This window comes from Leucoraja erinacea, unplaced genomic scaffold (assembly GCF_028641065.1).
Source record: "Leucoraja erinacea ecotype New England unplaced genomic scaffold, Leri_hhj_1 Leri_82S, whole genome shotgun sequence".
NCBI lineage: Eukaryota > Metazoa > Chordata > Chondrichthyes > Rajiformes > Rajidae > Leucoraja > Leucoraja erinaceus.
In genome coordinates, this window is record NW_026576762.1 from 29,082 (window position 1) to 46,677 (window position 17,596).

At 48.9% G+C, this 17,596-nt stretch overlaps 1 protein-coding gene across 1 annotated transcript; it reads left to right on the forward strand.

Moving 5' to 3' along the window:
• The first annotated feature begins 7,407 nt into the window (after nt 1–7,407).
• LOC129694859 (tubulin alpha-1B chain-like) lies at nt 7,408–12,819 on the forward strand. Its single transcript, XM_055631615.1, has 5 exons — nt 7,408–7,557; nt 7,997–8,219; nt 8,344–8,492; nt 11,131–11,811; nt 12,395–12,819. Exons 1-5 carry the CDS (start codon nt 7,423–7,425, stop codon nt 12,692–12,694), a joined length of 1,488 nt encoding a protein of 495 aa, XP_055487590.1. The 5' UTR covers nt 7,408–7,422; the 3' UTR covers nt 12,695–12,819.
• The last annotated feature ends 4,777 nt before the right edge of the window (nt 12,820–17,596 follow it).

Genomic DNA, 17,596 nt, shown 5'->3' on the forward strand with positions numbered 1-17,596 from the left:
TATGTTGCAAAACCTACCTGAATCGTCGTTGAGAATCTGCCCCAGCCCGTGTGCGCGATTTTGGCGCTGTTTAGAGGGGGCGGGTTTAAAACGCCCCCTCTAAACACTTTACTAGGCTGTTGCAATCGAAAATGTTCAGCCTAGTAAATCATTAACACAAAATCGCTGAAAGACCCCGTCGCAAAAGGTATTATTAGTTTTTATGGCCTTGTATAATAGTTATAGTAGTTTAAAAATTACTCTCTAAAAACCCGCGACCTCTCGCAGCCCCAGGGTTTTATAAAGCAAACAATTAAAGGTATGTACCTTATTTTTACATTAAAAGGGGCGTCTTAAGAACCCTGTATATAAAGTTTTCTATAGCGAGTAGTTCATTTTGGGCTCTTTATATCCCGCAGTATTTTTCTGGACATTTGAGGGCACAAATCCAGCGCAATGTGAACGTTCTAAACCAGCGCGTTCACAGGAACCCACTAGAAAGCTGATTTCAAATGGACTTTAATTTACTGCAATTGAACACTAAATTCCTTCCATTTGGCCTATAAATTAATGTAAATGAGATTTTAAAATCATGTTTTATTGTGAATTATTTATGAATATTATTTGGACACTTGGGCTATTTAAAAACGTTAATCATTTATTAAGAAATGGATAGATGTTTAGATCTAGTAATTGAAGTTTGAAATTAGCTAAACTTGGGTAACTAACTAATTATATGCTTTAATTTCAGGTCATCCAAGTTAGATTATTTTATGTTACACAAAAAAGCTGGAGAAACTCAGCGGGTGCAGCAGCATCTATGGAGCGAAGGAAATAGGCAACGTTTCGGGCCGAAACCCTTCTTCAGACTTCAGACTAGATTATTTTATGTTTGTTTCAGAATGGTTCAATCTACGATAACTGAAAATTTCATTCAGTTCTCTTAATTTTTAAGAAGGTTATGGCCTTTTGACAGAACACGATCACAGCTTTTTTGTTATGTCCCTAGAAAATCAATAGGGAACAAGATGCTAATTTCCGAGTATGCAAATGGCCATAACCTTTTAAATACTTGAGATATGAAAGTGAATTAGGTGTCAAATTAAACTTCTTTTTATGCTTTATCTGATGGGATAAATTACAGACTTGATTTCTTAAATCTCAAAATTTTGTAACATTGCTAGATAGAGTACTCATAAATTAGAGGGTATAGTCTTCCGGTTAGAGAAGCAAGATTAGTGAAGGGCAGTTTCCACAAAGGGGAGTGCGAGTCCGGAACGAGCTGTCGGAAGAAGCGAATGGAGCGGGTGGAGGTATAATTGTTTTTAAACATTTGGACAGATATATGAACTGGTAAGGTTGCGAGGGATATCGGCTAAATACAGGCAGGTGGGACTAGCCCAGCAATTTAACCCGATCGGCAAGGACAATGCTGACCGAAGAGCCTGTTTGCCTGCTGCACAGTTGTACGACTCTATCAACTCGTTCCGTTGCCTTCTCTGACCCGGCTAACCAAGTGCTCGATCTCACACTTCCTAAATTATGTAATGTCCCTGTCCCACTTAGGAAACCGGAACGGAAACCTCTGGAGACTTTGTGCCCCACCCAAGGTTTCCGTGCGGTTACCGTAGGTCCCCGGAGGTTTTTGTCAGCCTCCCTACCTGCTTCAACTACCTGCAACCTCCGGCAACCACCTGCACCCTCCGGGAACCGCACGGAAACATTGGGTGTGGCGCAAAGTCTCCAGAGGTTTCCGTTCAGGTTTCCTAAGTGGGACAGGGGCATTACAGTCCCTGCTTCTCCCATCCATTAGGGACGTGACACCTGGGGCCTGATTGCCGGGGCATCGTGTCTGGATGTCTCATGTGTGGGTTCTCCAGCGGGTTTAAGATGCTGGTGTCCACATGATAGGGAGGACGTGACTGCACTGGGGAGGATGTTGAGAAGATTCGTCAGGATGTTGCCTGCAATGGAATGTTTAGTGAGGGGGGAATGACAGGAAAAACTGAGTTTGCTGTCCACGGAGCGCAGGAAGTTAAGGTGAGAAGACCATATCGGTGGACAAATGATAAGAGACGGAGACAAGGTGGATAATAAGAATTGTACCCCATCGTAGTGGTATTGATTTGCTATTGACACGTTCGCCGAGATACAATGAAAAGGTTTGGTTTGCGGCTATTCTTGTTCTTGTGATACATGTCCTGAACTGTATCCAAACATCAATTTCACTGTGCCGCGGTACATGTGAACAATAAAGTACCATACTGTAGATTGAGGGCATGTGAACAAATCACACACAGGCCAGCACACCTTCACAACACTCATTATAACACTCTTACTAACGCCCCACCCCGGCACTTGGGTTCGAGCAGCTAGGATATATTGACGACCAGTTGTCCTAGTGCTGCTAAGTGCGTATTCAAGATGTGTTTAATCCACACAATGACGTTGGCGCTTGTTTACATGGCGTCAGAAGTGGTCTGACCCTCGCTTTCTGTATAACGGTTTTTATTTATATTATCTGGTGAGTTTTGTTTTACTTTATGATGGCCTCCTCTTGTCAAAAGCCTGACCCTCTTGTCTTTGATGTGGATATCAGCGAACGCTGGGCTACGTTTGAACTCGACTACCAGCACTACATGAACATTGAACACCGAAATGAACCAGATGCTGTTAAGGCTTCTCTCCTGCTCAGCCTTGCGGGTCCAGCTGCCCTTCGTCGATCAAGAACATTCCGCTATGCTCCAGCGGTCCGCGCTGCTAACGGTCAGGCAATAACCCCTGCTGAATCACCTGGCGACCCCAATGTCCTGTTACGTAAACTGAGTCATATCTGTGACCTGCCCTCAAACTACATTTTGGATAGGGCGAGGTTCTTCTCTCGACGTCAGCTCCCTGGTGAACTGGCAGACTCGTTTATTTCTGATTTGATGTATTTGGCCCGACGTGGTCGGTTCGAACTAATGCCTATTGATCAGCTAACTGATCAGCTAACGAGGAACATATTGGTGAATGGCATGAGCGATTTAAAGCTCAGATCAGAGCTTCTGAGACGGCCATATTTGACGCTTGACGAACCTGTGCACGCATGCAGAACTGCTGGATTCATCGACCCCATAGACAGCTCGCATGAAACAAGAAGCATCAATGAGATGGGCCTCACTAGGCAGCGAACAAACACAGATAACAGGCGATTTGCGACCCAAGCTAGTCAGGCGGTTCGCAGCGATCCGCAGCAGAGATGTCCCATCAGCAATTACTTACACAACAGACAGTCAGCCTGCAAATACGGCAAAAAGTTGAACCACTTTGCTTCAGTGTATAGGGCCTCAACCCGGGCTATTCGCTAAGCTCCAGGTCTAATCTCATTTTTTTGCAACCAGACAGCAACAATGTTACTCCCCATTTCCAGCTCGCAGCTGTTCCAGCCCACAGCCCAATTCATTCTCAAGATGATTCCACTGTTTACTCTCTGCAGCAATTAGCCACCAATAATCCAGAACCGACCGTGACGATATCTGTAATCAATGTGGTATTTGGCGCGAACACAATGTCAATCAATCTCTTCAACAAGATTAGAACTAACGAGCCTCTTATCAAGGACAGGTCCACTTTACATGCTTTCGGAGGGGAGGTATTGGTTCCTCTGGACAAACCCAAATTGAGATGTGTAGTGAAAAGATCCACAAGGGTTTTAACATTTTATATCCTGAACTTTGGCTCAGCCACCATGCTTGGTAATCGTGCCTTTCAGGAGCTGGGGCTGATTTCTTTTGACAAAACCGTCCACAAGCTGCAAATTTAGTTTGACCCGCTGCGTGAATTTACTAGAATGTTGCCTGGGTTTCAGCAACTAAGAGATTTACTAGAATGTTGCCTGGGTTTCAGCAACTAAGTTACAGAGAAAGGTTGAACAAGTTAGGGCTTTATTCTTTGGAGCGCAGAAGGTTAAGGGGGGACTTGATAGAGGTTTTTAAAATGATGAGAGGGATAGACAGAGTTGACGTGGAAAAGCTTTTCCCACTGAGAGTAGGGAAGATGCAAAAAAGGGGACATGACTTGAGAATTAAGGGACTGAAGTTTAGGGGAAACATGAGGGGGGACTTCTTTACTCAGAGAGTGGTAGCTGTGTGGAATGAGCTTCCAGTGAAGGTGGTGGAGGCAGGTTCGTTTTTATCATTTAAAAATAAATTGGATAGTTATATGGATGGGAAGGGAATGGAGGGGTATGGTCTGAGCGCAGGTATATGGGACTAGGGGATATTATGTGTTCGGCACGGACTAGAAGGGTCGAGATGGCCTGTTTCCGTGCTGTAATTGTTATATGGTTATATGATCTTTTCGACAACAACCTAGGCAGGTTGCCCGTGACCTACAGGATTAATACTGACGATCGTCATCCGAGCCCCACACCGATTGTCAATTGTCATGACTGACAGGTTTCACTCTATGCTGAAGGACATGACCTCCATGGGCGTAATTGAAGCAGTCAGCGGCCCCACCGACTGGGCCTCGACCATGATTGCCAAATTCAAGAAGGGAAAGAACGAAATCCGTCTGTGCATCTACCCGAAAGACCTGAACACTGCCATTAGGCGCCCACGCCATCCCATGAAGACCTTGGAGGATGTTGCGGCAAAGGTCGGAATGGTCACCTTATTTTCTGTTCTCGATGCAAAGAACTCTTTCTGGCAGATACCACTGGACAAGAAGTCATCAAGCCTCACTACATTTGCCACCCCATTCGGCAGATATAAGTTCCCGAGAATGCCATTTGGATTCAACTGTGCAGGTGAAGTCTTCCAGAGAACCATGGAGCAACTATTCGAGGGCCTACCTTGTGTCATTATTGTCGATGATATCCTCGATATGGCAAAGACGCAGCGGAACACGGTCACAATTTCCGGCTCATCTTGGAGCGCGCTCGCAGGATCAACCTCAAGCTCAATCCTGACAAGTGTAAGTCCGGGTTCCAGCGGTTTCCTACGTTGGCCACATCTTTATTCCTGATGGCCTTGAAACCCGATCAGAAGAAAGCTGCTGCCATCACAGAGATGCCTGCCCCCACAGATGTAAAAGGCCTGCAACGTTTTCCGGGCATGGTAAACTATCTCGGAAAGTTAATACCGAACCTCAGCGAAATAAGCTCCGCACTGCGGCAGCTGGCCGAAAAGTACACTGCATGGTCATGGGCCCCGCAACATCAGGTTACCTTTGATGTTCTAAAATCTAAACTGACCAGTGACCCGGCTCTGACTTTTTTTGACCTGAACCGTCCTGTGACGATCACATGTGATGCCTCGAAATTTGGGCTCGGCGCAGCCTGCTTGCAAATATCTGCTGATGGCACTCTACTACCTGGCGCGTATGCCTCTCGCACCATGACCGACACGGAGCATCACTACGCGCAAATCGAAAAGGAACTGCTTGCTGTCGTTTTTGCCTGCACAAAATTTCGTGATTTCGTCCTTGGCAATACATTCACGGTCGAGACGGACCATCAAACGCTGGTGCCAATCCTGAACAATCCCCTCCATGCCGCGCCAGCTCGCTTGCAGCGCATGATGCTGCAGCTGCAGCGGTACGATTTCGCTATTACCTACAAGAAGGGTAAGGACATGCACGTTGCTGACACTCTCTCCCGTGCACCTCGAGCATCTTGCGAACAACACCCCCATAAACTGGAGGATTTCATGGTCATCGATGTCGACCTCGTCCCCGGTAAGCAACTGCGCGCCCTGGCCGCGCACACTGCCACTGACGTTACGCTTCAAACCCTCACCTCCATCATCAAAACAGGCTGGAGAGGGAGGGGAGTGTTGGGTCCGCACGCGCTCGGGACGCGTTAGCAGACCACCAGACAGATATGGCGAGTGGTTTAACTCCATCGCATGGGTGCCCTTTCCAACACTTAATCCCAGGGGGAATGATGTAAATTGAGTGCATGTGAACCAATCACACACAGGCCAGCACCACTAACTACACCCCTTCACAACACCCATACTAACAATCTTACTAACGCCCCACGCCGGCACTGGGGTCCGAGCAGCTAGGATGTATTGACGAACAGTTGGCCTAGAGCTGCTAAGTGCTTAATAAAGATGTGTTTAAACCACACAATGACTTTGGCGCTTGTTTACAAATACCATACCGGATCCGATCATGCAAACATAGAAACATAGAAAATAGGTGCAAGATTAGGCCATTCGGCCCTTCGAGCCTGCACCGCCATTCAATATGATCATGGCTGATCATCCAACTCAGTATCATGTACCTGCCTTCTCTCCATACCCCCTGATCCCTTTAGCCACAAGGGCCACATGTAATTACCTCTTAAATATATCCAATGAACTGGCCTCAACTACCTTCTGTGGCAGAGAATTCCACAGATACACAAATGTTTTTCTCATCTCGGTAGTGAAAGACGCCATGTGATCCCACCCTTATACTTTGACTGTGACCCCTTGTTCTGAACTTCCCCAACATCGGGAACAATCTTCCTGCATCTAGCCTGTCCAACCCCTTAATAATTTTGTAAGTTTCTATGAGATTCTCGCTCAATCTTCTGAATTCTAGCGTGTACAAGCCGAGTCTATCCAGTCTCTCTTCATATGAAAGTCCTGCCATCGCGGGAATCTGTCTGGTGAACCTTCTCTGTACTCACTCTATGGCAAGAATGTCTTTCATCAGATTAGGAGACCAAAACTGTACGCAATACGCCAGGTGTGGTCTCACCACGATCCTGTACATCTGCAGTAGAACCTCCCTGTTCTTATACTCAAATCCTTTTGTTATGAATACTAACATACCATTCGCTTTCTTCACCGCCTGCTGCACCTGCATGCCTACTTTCAATGACTGGTGTACCATGACAACCAGGTCTCGTTGCATCTCCCCTTTTACTAATTGGCCACCATTCAGATAATAGTCTATTGTACTTGAGTACAACAGGTCATACTGTACATGAGTACAAGGGTAGTGGAAACGAAAAGCTGAAGGACGTGCAGGTCGTAATGTTACAGCTGCTGAGTAAGTGCAGATAACAACATGCAAGGTCCGCAACAATATAGATTGAACGATCGGGAATAAATCCCTTAGTTTATAATAGGTCAAGTGGCTGATAACAGCGGGGAGGAATCTACCCCGAATCTGGTCGTACGGGCTTTGAAGGTTTATTATCTACTGTCCGACGTTAGAGGGAAGAAGAGCGAATGCGGAATAGCGTGGGTGCGATATTCAGGATCAGAGGGGTGGGCCGAAAGTCCCGTTTCTGTGCCATGTGATCCCACCCTCTCCTTTGCATGCAGACGGGCGTGTTGGTGGCTGGCAGATGTTGGCTGATGGGATGTAGACAAACCTCATCTGCTCGTTGCTAAGTGCTATTCCTCAGCTCACTTGTGACGAACATTACCGCGGACAATCCGCCGGGTTTTGTTTACTACAATGTCTCCGAGCAACCGCGGGTCAATTGTCCCGCGAGGCCAATCAGAGGCCGTTCTTGCTGAGCCGGGCCGCGGTATAAGTAGGGCGAGTGGCGACATCCGCCATCGACCGCCGCGACAACAGAGAGAGAGGATGGTGAGCCCACGTGACAGAACCCCCAGCGCCGCATCGTTCCATCGAGCCGCGCATCCGATTGGTGGGAGGCGATGGCCACATGGCGGAGTGCTCACCAATCACCTTTCACGTCCGGTTCTATCTGTTGACCGGATGTTCCATTCACACATTGGGCGTAGGTGTCGCTAAACGAGATAACATCAAAGTAGAACAAGGACACATTAGTTCCTCATCCGCAGCTGTACCTTGCGCTAATCGATGGCGTCTTCCACAAACATTAATCGTATGTTTTGTTGTTTATACGTGTGCGGACGGGGTGTCAATTGTAACTGATCTCCGAAAATATATATTACAATTGGGAAGGGATAGGTGATCCGTCATCTGTTACGGTCCAAGTCCGTCTGGTGTCAATAATCTGTATTTGTAAATATTATCATCTTGTATTTCTCCTCGCTTCCAGCGGGAATGTATTTCAATCCACATCGGCCAGGCCGGGTGCCAGATCGGCAACGCTTGCTGGGAGCTGTATTGCCTGGAACACGGGATCCAGCCGGATGGACAAATGCCCAGCGACAAGACCATCGGGGGCGGTGACGACTCCTTCAACACTTTCTTCAGCGAGACGGGGGCGGGCAAGCACGTCCCACGAGCCGTGTTCGTCGATCTGGAGCCCACGGTGATCGGTAAGGCGGCAGGAATTGAATACTGATGTGTTCTGCATTATCATAAATTCTACCCTGACATTCGTGGAGGGTCGTATGTGTCGCGCAGGTTAATTCTCTATTTTCTGCTCCCGTCCCCCTACAGATGAGGTGCGGACCGGCACCTACCGGCAGCTGTTCCACCCGGAGCAGCTCATCACCGGCAAGGAGGACGCGGCCAATAACTACGCCAGAGGCCACTGCTCCATCGGCAAGGAGATCGTTGACTTAGTCCTGGACCGTATCCGGAAGGTGGTAAGTTGATTCGCAATAGAATTTCACTCAATTCCTTCATTATCACCGCACACCAGGGAGCTTCCTATCCGGGAGGATAGGAATACTCATCCACCCTGAGTATTTCTATTGTGCTGTGACCATACCTTGAAACCATGACGCTTCTACCTTGACATTCCCAACATTGGAAATGGGTTCTGAAAAAGGTTTCCTACCCCTGCCTTTCAGATTATTTATGCACCTATCACATCTCCCCTCGGCCTTCCATGTTGCAGAGATCATAGTCCAAATTGTCCGACCTCTCCTGAGAGCTTCTTCTTATCCAGTCCACAACACAAGATTAGATATTGGGGGCATGAACATCGAATTCTCCCAATTGTGTTAGTCCTTGCTGTCTCCTCCCCTTCCTCAGTCCCCCTGCTGTCTCCTCCCATCCCCCAGCCTTCGGGCTCCTCCTCCTTTTTCCTTTCTTGTCCCCGCCCATCCCCGCCCCCGATCAGTCTGAAGAAGGGTTTCGGCCCGAAACGTTGCCTATTTCTTTCGCTCCATAGATGCTGCTGCACCCGCTGAGTTTCTCCAGCTTTTTTGTGTACCTTCGATTCTCCAGCATCTGCAGTTCCTTCTTAAACACAAGATTAGATATTGTTCAGAGATGAACACACTTCTCGGCATCTTCATTACATGCAGCGAGATCGGCAGCTGTGCATCGGTTATCCAGTTCAGGCCGTTCTTTGCGGTTCAATGCCACATTCGGAGGTGACATAGTTGGAGTTATACTCCCACTTGTTTAGAGACACTTTGGCTCTGCCGACACCAGTTCTCAATCGATTGGGGCGGTCTCCGGTAGGGGAGGCATCGATTCAGGACTTACCTTGACTTTCATTCATCTGGACGCCCGCAGCAACGGCTGCGGAGGGTTGAGGTCCCGACCACGGGGGAAAATGGAGGAGGACTGGCCAAATGTTGTGCCTTCCACCACAGTGATGAATGCTGTGGTGGATGTTGGTGTTATATTCTTATTGTTGTTTTGTGTGTTTCTTTCTCATTGTACATAGATGCTGCTGGTGAGTTGAATTTTGTGACCTTCGATTTTCCAAACATCTGCAGTTCCATCGTGAACATTTGGTGTTCCGTTCTTTGCGGTTCAATAGTTGGAGTTATACTCCCACTTGTTCAGAGACACTTATTGTGGTTTTCATTCTGGCCCCAAAAATGTGTGGGTGTTACCTTCATCTTCTACCCAAAATATTTGAGGAGGTATCCTCTATTGTTGATATTATCACCCAATTCTAGATCTCGTAGGGAGACTCTTCTTAAATTAATGCCAGCCTCTAGCGGCGTCACACAGTGAAGACAAGAATTTACCTCGACGATTAGTCGGCCCGACTGTCAGGCCAATCCACATTGTCAATGCGTCGGCAACCAATTGTATTGTGCCGGCCACACACCTCAAAACTTTTCTTGTGTGGCGGGGCTATGCCTGAGAGCTAATAGTGTTAATAGTTAATGTTAGTGTCGGTGGGGGCGCTCCAAGTCGGCAGCCTGCTAGCAGCGTGTCCGACTTTTAAAAAAAAAAACACTTTTTTTTTTTTTTTGTGTGTTAATGTGTATTTCGTGTATGGTGAAATGGTTGGTGTGGCGTGGGGGGGGGTACCTTTGAGTTCGAAATAATTTTTGGGGGCAACCGGTCTTTGGGGAAGTGGGAAGCAACTTACCCCACGAACACCATGAGGTCTCCCCCGTGGCCCTACACGTGGATCCGCGGTGTCTTCAATTAGGCCAGAGCGAGACGTCTGAAGCCTGGGATCCTTTCGCTGGCGACCAGTAAATGATTGTAAAAACCGGGAGAGGAAGAAGCTTCCACTCCGACTGCCGCCCCGCGGGACAACTTCTTGGGCCTTAACATCGGAAATGGGGTCCCTCGCTGGGGAAATGATGGACTTTTGGCGATATTGTCGGCCCTGCGGGTCTGCGGTGCTTTGCTGCGGCGCGAACAAAAATCACCGACCGCTGGAATTGCGGCCTGCACCAACCTGAAGCATTGTCGGGAGGGGGAGGCATCGATTCAGGACCTTGACATTCAGAATCTGGTCGCCAGAAGGGTCTGCTTTCATTGAATTCTGACTGGAAAAGAAAACTAGGTCCGAACCAATGAGGGGGGATTGGGGCCCCTTGGGGAGGACATGCCAAATGTTGTGCCTCCGTATTACATCTTGGTGTGTGTTTTGCCATCATTGTACCGCTGCTGGCCAATTCATTTCACTTGAACTCTGCAATGTAAAGTGTGCAAACCCTCTAACTGTGTGAACTCTTCGTCAACTTAGCCCAAAGAATTTACCGAAGACATTTCATGTACACACGTTCCTAGCCCGAACCCACGCAGGACAAACTAAGGCCTTCTCACACTCGTGGGGCGCCAATTACACCTAAGACTATCGAAAGCCATTTCAACAGTTGGGTCGGGCCCAATGCAGAGAAATGGGACGAGATCCGACTGCAATCTTGCTCTCTATGTAAAGTGTTGTGTGGAAGTGAAAGAACAATTGCATTCGTTCTACCCAAAGCCATCCACTTATGCCCAATCGTAATTGTAACTAGGTAGCTCACGAACGTCCTATTCGGTTTTCCGTTAACAATTTCCGCTTTTCTCCCCCCACAGGCTGACCAATGCACCGGACTGCAGGGGTTCCTGATCTTCCACAGTTTCGGTGGCGGCACCGGCTCGGGCTTCACCTCCCTCCTCATGGAGAGACTCTCCGTCGACTACGGCAAGAAATCCAAGCTGGAGTTTTCCGTCTACCCGGCGCCGCAGATCTCCACCGCCGTGGTCGAGCCCTACAACGCGGTGTTGGTCACCCACTGCACCCTGGAACATTCCGACTGCGCCTTCATGGTGGACAACGAGGCCATTTACGACGTGTGTCGGCGGAACCTGGACATCGAGCGCCCCACATATACCAACCTCAACCGCCTGTTGGCGCAGATCGTGTCGTCCATCACCGCCTCGCTGCGCTTCGACGGCGCCCTCAACGTGGACCTGACTGAGTTCCAAACCAACCTGGTACCCTACCCGCGCATCCACTTCCCGCTCGCCACCTACGCGCCCCTGATCTCAGCCGAGAAGGCTTACCATGAGCAAATGTCGGTCCCCCAAATCACCAATGCCTGCTTCGAGCCGGCCAACCAGATGGTGAAGTGCGACCCCCGCCAGGGCAAGTACATGGCGTGTTGCATGTTGTACCGTGGGGACGTGGTCCCCAAGGACGTCAACGCCGCCATCGCCACCATCAAGAGCAAGCGCAGCATCCAGTTCGTGGACTGGTGTCCAACCGGGTTCAAGGTAAGTGAAGGGTTTGAGACAAAATCATGTGTACCCGATGGAGGAGGGGCATTGGCTATGTTTGTCAGATATCTCAGGTAAACTGCATAGCTAGAAATGTTAAGTATATGTCTCTGCTTTCATCGACAATAATTGAACAACGACCTCCCCCTCTGTCACAACTGTGCCCTCACTACTCAACAGCCCAACCCTACGTAGCCATCCAATGGGAACATTCTCACCGGGTATTAACATTTGCAGAGATATCCTGTCCTAATGCGGGCGCAAGGGGTGGAGGAGATTCGGTAGATTTGTAGGAATCCATGTGTCTGGAGACGGTGGGCCGAAGTATCTCTTGCTATTCGGTAATCGGTCTGTAAAAGTACTCCAGGTAACATTGAGCTTCTGATAGGGGAAGAAGTAAAGAATTGGGAAATTTCTTAATTGACACATTCCCATTTCCAGCGTCCTCGCCCAGGGAACAGAGGCTTTGCAGTTCACCCAAAAACACGGGTTCACACTGCGAAGGGGTTGGGATAAGTTCGCTTGTTCACATGGGCCCTGGAAGTGAAATTCAATGTCCACACTTTCCCTACCCCCGCAGGTGGGCATCAACTACCAGCCCCCAACGGTGGTGCCTGGGGGCGACCTGGCCAAGGTGCAACGCGCCCTCTGCATGCTGAGCAACACCACCGCCATCGCCATGGCCTGGACCCGCCTGGACCTGAAGTTCGACAAGATGTACGCCAAGCGGGCCTTTGTCCACTGGTACGTGGGAGAGGGGCTGGAGGAAGGGGAGTTCCAGGACGCGCGGGAGGACATGGCGTCGCTGGAGAAGGACTACCAAGAGGTGGCCCTGGATTCCACCGAACTCGAAAGGGCAGAGGAGGAAGGAGAGGAGTAGAAGCAATATCTTAAAATTAATATGTTTAATCAAACCCACATTTATGCGACAGAGCAACTTTAGATTTAGAAAGTAGGTTTAATAAGACAGCATTGTAATTCCGAAAATAAATTAATTTGAAAAAATAAATCCATTTGGAAGTCTATCCGCTCCTCTTTGGAAAATCCCGAGGGCATCTTCACCCTGTGGGAATGAGAGACGCTGGCTGGCGGCAGAAGAACGATTGCCACATAAATGTCTAGCATGTGGCGGTCATATCAGTGCGAAACCGACTAATAGTAGGGAGTGGGAGAGCGAACGATGTGGGCATAGGGGGGAAAGGCGAGGGGGTTGGGCAAATCTAGGAGGGGGGGAGGAAGGAGAGGCAAGGGAGAGGCAAATGGATGGGGAAGGGAGACGATAGAGCGGGAATTCTGGAGGTGGGGGGTTCCACACACTCAGTCTCAACTTTCTTTAAAGCACAATATTATAATATCACATGAAGAGGGCTTTAAGCGTTTTAAGCAATCAACCGGGGACTCAAGTTGTCAATCTCCCCGTGGTGAGCCTTGTCAACTGACCTCAGCCGGGCGAACGACAACAAACAGCTTGGCGCCAACCTGGATCATGCGCCGTTTTAAGGCGGTAACCGACGGATGTTGAACCGGATGGCAGCATCCTGCTACAGACATCTGCTGCCTCAAACGTAAGAAGAAGGAACAATCTACCTATCCCTATCCCTATCCCTTGCTGTTTAGTGATGAATTGCAAAGCGTCAAGAAGACAGCTAGGGATGGGGATAGGTAGCTGCTTAAAAATGCTTAAGTCCTCTTCATGTGTTATTATAATTCTGTGCTTGAAAGAAGAATGGAACTGAGCATGTGGAAATGATACTCACTTTCGTCTTCTACAGTCAGATTCAGTTCCCTGTTGCCAAGGGACAAAGGGCAACAGGGAAGTATAAACTATAAAATAAAGTCGAAAGGCTAATAGGACCTTTGCTTATCTGCAATGGTGTGGAATTAGGCAGTGTCTGTCTTTCGGTGGTGCATGATGTATATTTTCTTCCAAGACCATTTAACCATATAACCATATAACAATTACAGCACGGAAACAGGCTTTTGCAATAAACAACACATCAAACGAAAATTATGTGCATTAGGAGTAAATGAATTCTTTGTTCGTTGAACAGTGATCGCTGTATTTGGGATTGGGCTGTGTCTTTCGGTGATGCCTGATTTATATTGACTTACAAGACCATTTGGAAGACATTGATGGTACGTTAAACTACATATCTGAATGTACGTATTAGACATAGCCCCTTTAACTTTACTAAGGCAAGTTAATTTGCAGGTGGCAATGACAACCAAAACACTATTCAAGGGGACGTCAATCTAAAATACACGAAATAATAAAATTGATAAGTATGTATCCCTCCCTCCCCCCTCCCCCCCTCCCATCGTCGCTGTCGATTAAAGGCGCAGAGAGATCGAGAAACTTCTGCAGAACAAACTCCGTTCCGTTGTAGCTTGTTTGTTCGACACATCTCGGGGCAGCGAATTCTCACGCGCTGAACATTATCATCATTGTTGGTGCAGCTCGTGAAGCCTTGCGCGCTCATTCCAGCGGTGGGTTTACAGTCAGACGCCGCTTCCCTCTCTCTCTCTTCATTTGGTAGACCGGCTCACTTCCACCCCCCACATTCCCCACCCCCCGCTGCCCGCACCATACCAAGCAACGCCTCACGCACCCCGACTCCCGCCCGCCCGCCCGCTCAATCGAACCCCCTCCCAACCCCTCCCCCCAATTCCCCCCTCTCCCCCATCCTCCCCTTCCTCTCCCAGGGTTCACCCTCACTCGTCCTCTTCCCCCAGACAGAGCAGACGCCGGCTGTTGCCAGAAACGCAGCCGCAGTTTTTCAGCTTCTGGCAACTGTGCCCGACCGACCTGCTTCACGGGTGAATTACCGCCCGCCTGCCCTGGTGTGTGTGTGTGTGTGTGTGTGTGTGTGTGTGTGTGTGTGTGTGTGTGTGTGTGTGTGTGTGTGTGTGTGTGTGTGTGTGTGTGTGTGTGTGTGTGTGTGTGTGTGTGTGTGTGTGTGTGTGTGTGTGTGTGTGTGTGTGTGTGTGTGTGTGTGTGTGTGTGTGTGTGTGTTTTGACTATTTGTGGGCGGGCACGCGTTCTCCATTCAAGCAGTTACTCTCATCTGTTAGTGGGGGCAGGTGCTTAGTGTGTGTGACGACGCACGCTCCTCCCCCCCCCCCAACAGCTTTGGTGCATGAGACGCGCGGAGCATCTCCTCCCTCTTCCCTTGCACTCTCCTTCCATCTCTCCCCCTCCCCCTCTTCCCCTCTTCCTCCCCCTTCCCCTCTCTTCTCCCTCTCTCTCTCCCTCTCCCGTCTACCCCTCTTCTGCCCAACCCTCTCCTCTCACATCACCATCTTCCCTCCCCTTCTCCCATACCTCTCCTCAACCCACCTCACCCAACCCCCCCCCTCCCCCTCTGCCACCCCATTCCCCTACCTCTGTCTCCCCCTTCACCCCCGCACTCCTACTCTCCCCATCCTCACTCCCCTCTCTCTCCCTTCCGCCCTACTCTCTCCTCCCCCTCCCCACACTCTCCCCATCCCCCTCCCCACTCTCTCTCCATCCTCACTCTCTCCCCACCCCTCTTCCTTCCTCCCCCATCCTCCCCCCTTCACCCACCCATCCTCTCCTCATCCCCTCCACCTCCCCTCCCTCTGTCTCTTGCCCTTCTGTCTCTGCCCCTATCTCTGGCTCTCCCCATTCTCTCTCTGCCCTCACTCTCTACCCTCCTCTCTCTACCCTCCCTCCTCTCTCTCTAGAGGCGCCTGCGAGTTCGGGGCTATGCGTCAGTGGATATGGCTGTTATAGGATAAAAGGAGCAAATTAATAATATTCATATAATATCAAGGGGCGTAGTTAGCGTGTGTGCAGGATGGTGGTTCGTGTATGTGGCGTCACATGCTGCCCCCTTCCCCCTCCCCCCGCAACCGCACGTTGGGAGAACAAGTGTGTGTGTGTGTGTGTGTGTGTGTGTGTGTGTGTGTGTGTGTGTGTGTGTGTGTGTGTGTGTGTGTGTGTGTGTGTGTGTGTGTGTGTGTGTGTGTGTGTGTGTGTGTGTGTGTTTGTGTGTGTGTGTGTGTGTGTGTGCATGTGTGTGTGTGTGTGTGTGTGTGTGTGTGTGTGTGTGTGTGTGTGTGTGTGTGTGTGTGTGTGTGTGTGTGTGTGTGTGTGTGTGTGTGTGTGTGTGTGTGTGTGTGCGTGCGTGTGTGTGTGTGTGTGTGTGTGTTTGTGTGTGTGTTTGTGTGTTTGTGTGTGTGTGTGTGTGTGTGTGTGTGTGCGCGCGCGTGTGTGTGTGTGTGTGTGTGTGTGTGTGTGTGTGTGTGTGTGTGTGTGTGTGTGTGTGTGTGTGTGTGTGTGTTTGTGTGTGTGTGCATGTGTGTGTGCGTGTGTACATACATATGTATATACCGTGTACTATGTTTACATATTCTGTTATGATGCTGCAAGTAAGAGTTTCATTGTTCAAACTGGGACATATGATAATTAAGCGCTTTTGACTACATCGTCTTTCAGAGACAGCAGTGCTCATGGATGCCTCTGGCCAGATCGGGCCACAGATCAGATACTCTAACATTAACTCGTCAGTGCCCTCGTTGATTTCTACTCTCATAAACATGGAGAATAGGGACAGTTGTAGGCCATTCGGCACTTCGAATCAGCAACGCCATTCAATATGACAATGGTTGTTCATCCAAAATTAGTACCCCGTTCCTGCTTTCTCCACATATCCTTTGATTCCAGTTAGTCTCCAGTGATACATCCACCTCTCTCTTGAACACATGCAGTGAATTGGCCTCCACAGAGAATTCCAGCGACTCACAACGCTCTGGCTCAAAACGTTGTTCGTCATCTCAGTCCGAAAAGACTACTCCTTATACTTAAACTGTGACCCCTGGTTCTGGACTCCCCAACATTGGGAACAGTTTTCCTGCATCTAGCTCGTTCAATCCCTTTCAGAATTGTATATGTTTCTTTAAAATCCCCCTTCACACTTCTAACTTCCAGTGAACATAAGCCCAGTCGATCCATTATTTCAACATTTGTCTGTCCCGTCATTCAGGGAATTAGTCTGGGGAACCTACGCTGCACTCCCTCAATAGCAAGAATGGCCTTCCTCGAATAAGCGACCACAACTGCACACAGTACCGCAGGTGTGGTCTCACGGGGCCCTGTACAACTACAGTAGTCCTCCTTACTCCCATACTTAAATCCAATCGCTATCGCCGACGTGTTATTTGCTTCCTTCACTTTCTACTCCATCTGCATGCTTACTTCCAGTGACTGATGTACATGGACATCCAGGTCTCATTGCTCCCTTCCCCTTCCCCCGCCACCATTTCCTAGTCTGACAACATTCACATAACAATCTGCATTCTTGTTCTTGCCACCAAATTGGATAACAAGCTTATGCCCTTAAGTGACTTTTGACCCGTTCACTCTCTGCAATGTCAAAATGGCATTCCGTTGTTTAACGTGTTATTGTAAATTGCTGATCCCAATTATCCCGGGAGCATTTGACGTAACGTGTTTGTTCAGTACATGTAACAAATCAATTATCAGGTGTCTGGTGTCGCTCAGGACTTCAGTCATCTATATTAGTAGATGTGTGCACATTTCATCACTGGTTTAACGTTAAGTTGCTGTTGCACATCAAGCGCGGAATCGTCACTTTTGTGCAAAATGGGAACCTGGATATTGGATCAAATAATGGCCATTTACTATCCTGTTCTGGCAGCTATTGGTATTCCCGCTGAGTCGACATTCACTTCTACTCATCGTCTTCATCTTGTTGAAACCAGCGATGCCGGCATTTGTTGCCTGGCACACATATGTAAA

Excerpts from the sequence above, each read along its gene's own strand:
- LOC129694859 (XM_055631615.1), top strand. The coding sequence starts at position 7,423 with ATGTCTCCGAGCAACCGCGGGTCAATTGTCCCGCGAGGCCAATCAGAG. Across the intron at positions 8,493-11,130 it reads TGGACCGTATCCGGAAGGTG|GCTGACCAATGCACCGGACT; the intron begins GTAAGTTGATTC and ends CTCCCCCCACAG. Across the intron at positions 11,812-12,394 it reads GGTGTCCAACCGGGTTCAAG|GTGGGCATCAACTACCAGCC; the intron begins GTAAGTGAAGGG and ends CTACCCCCGCAG.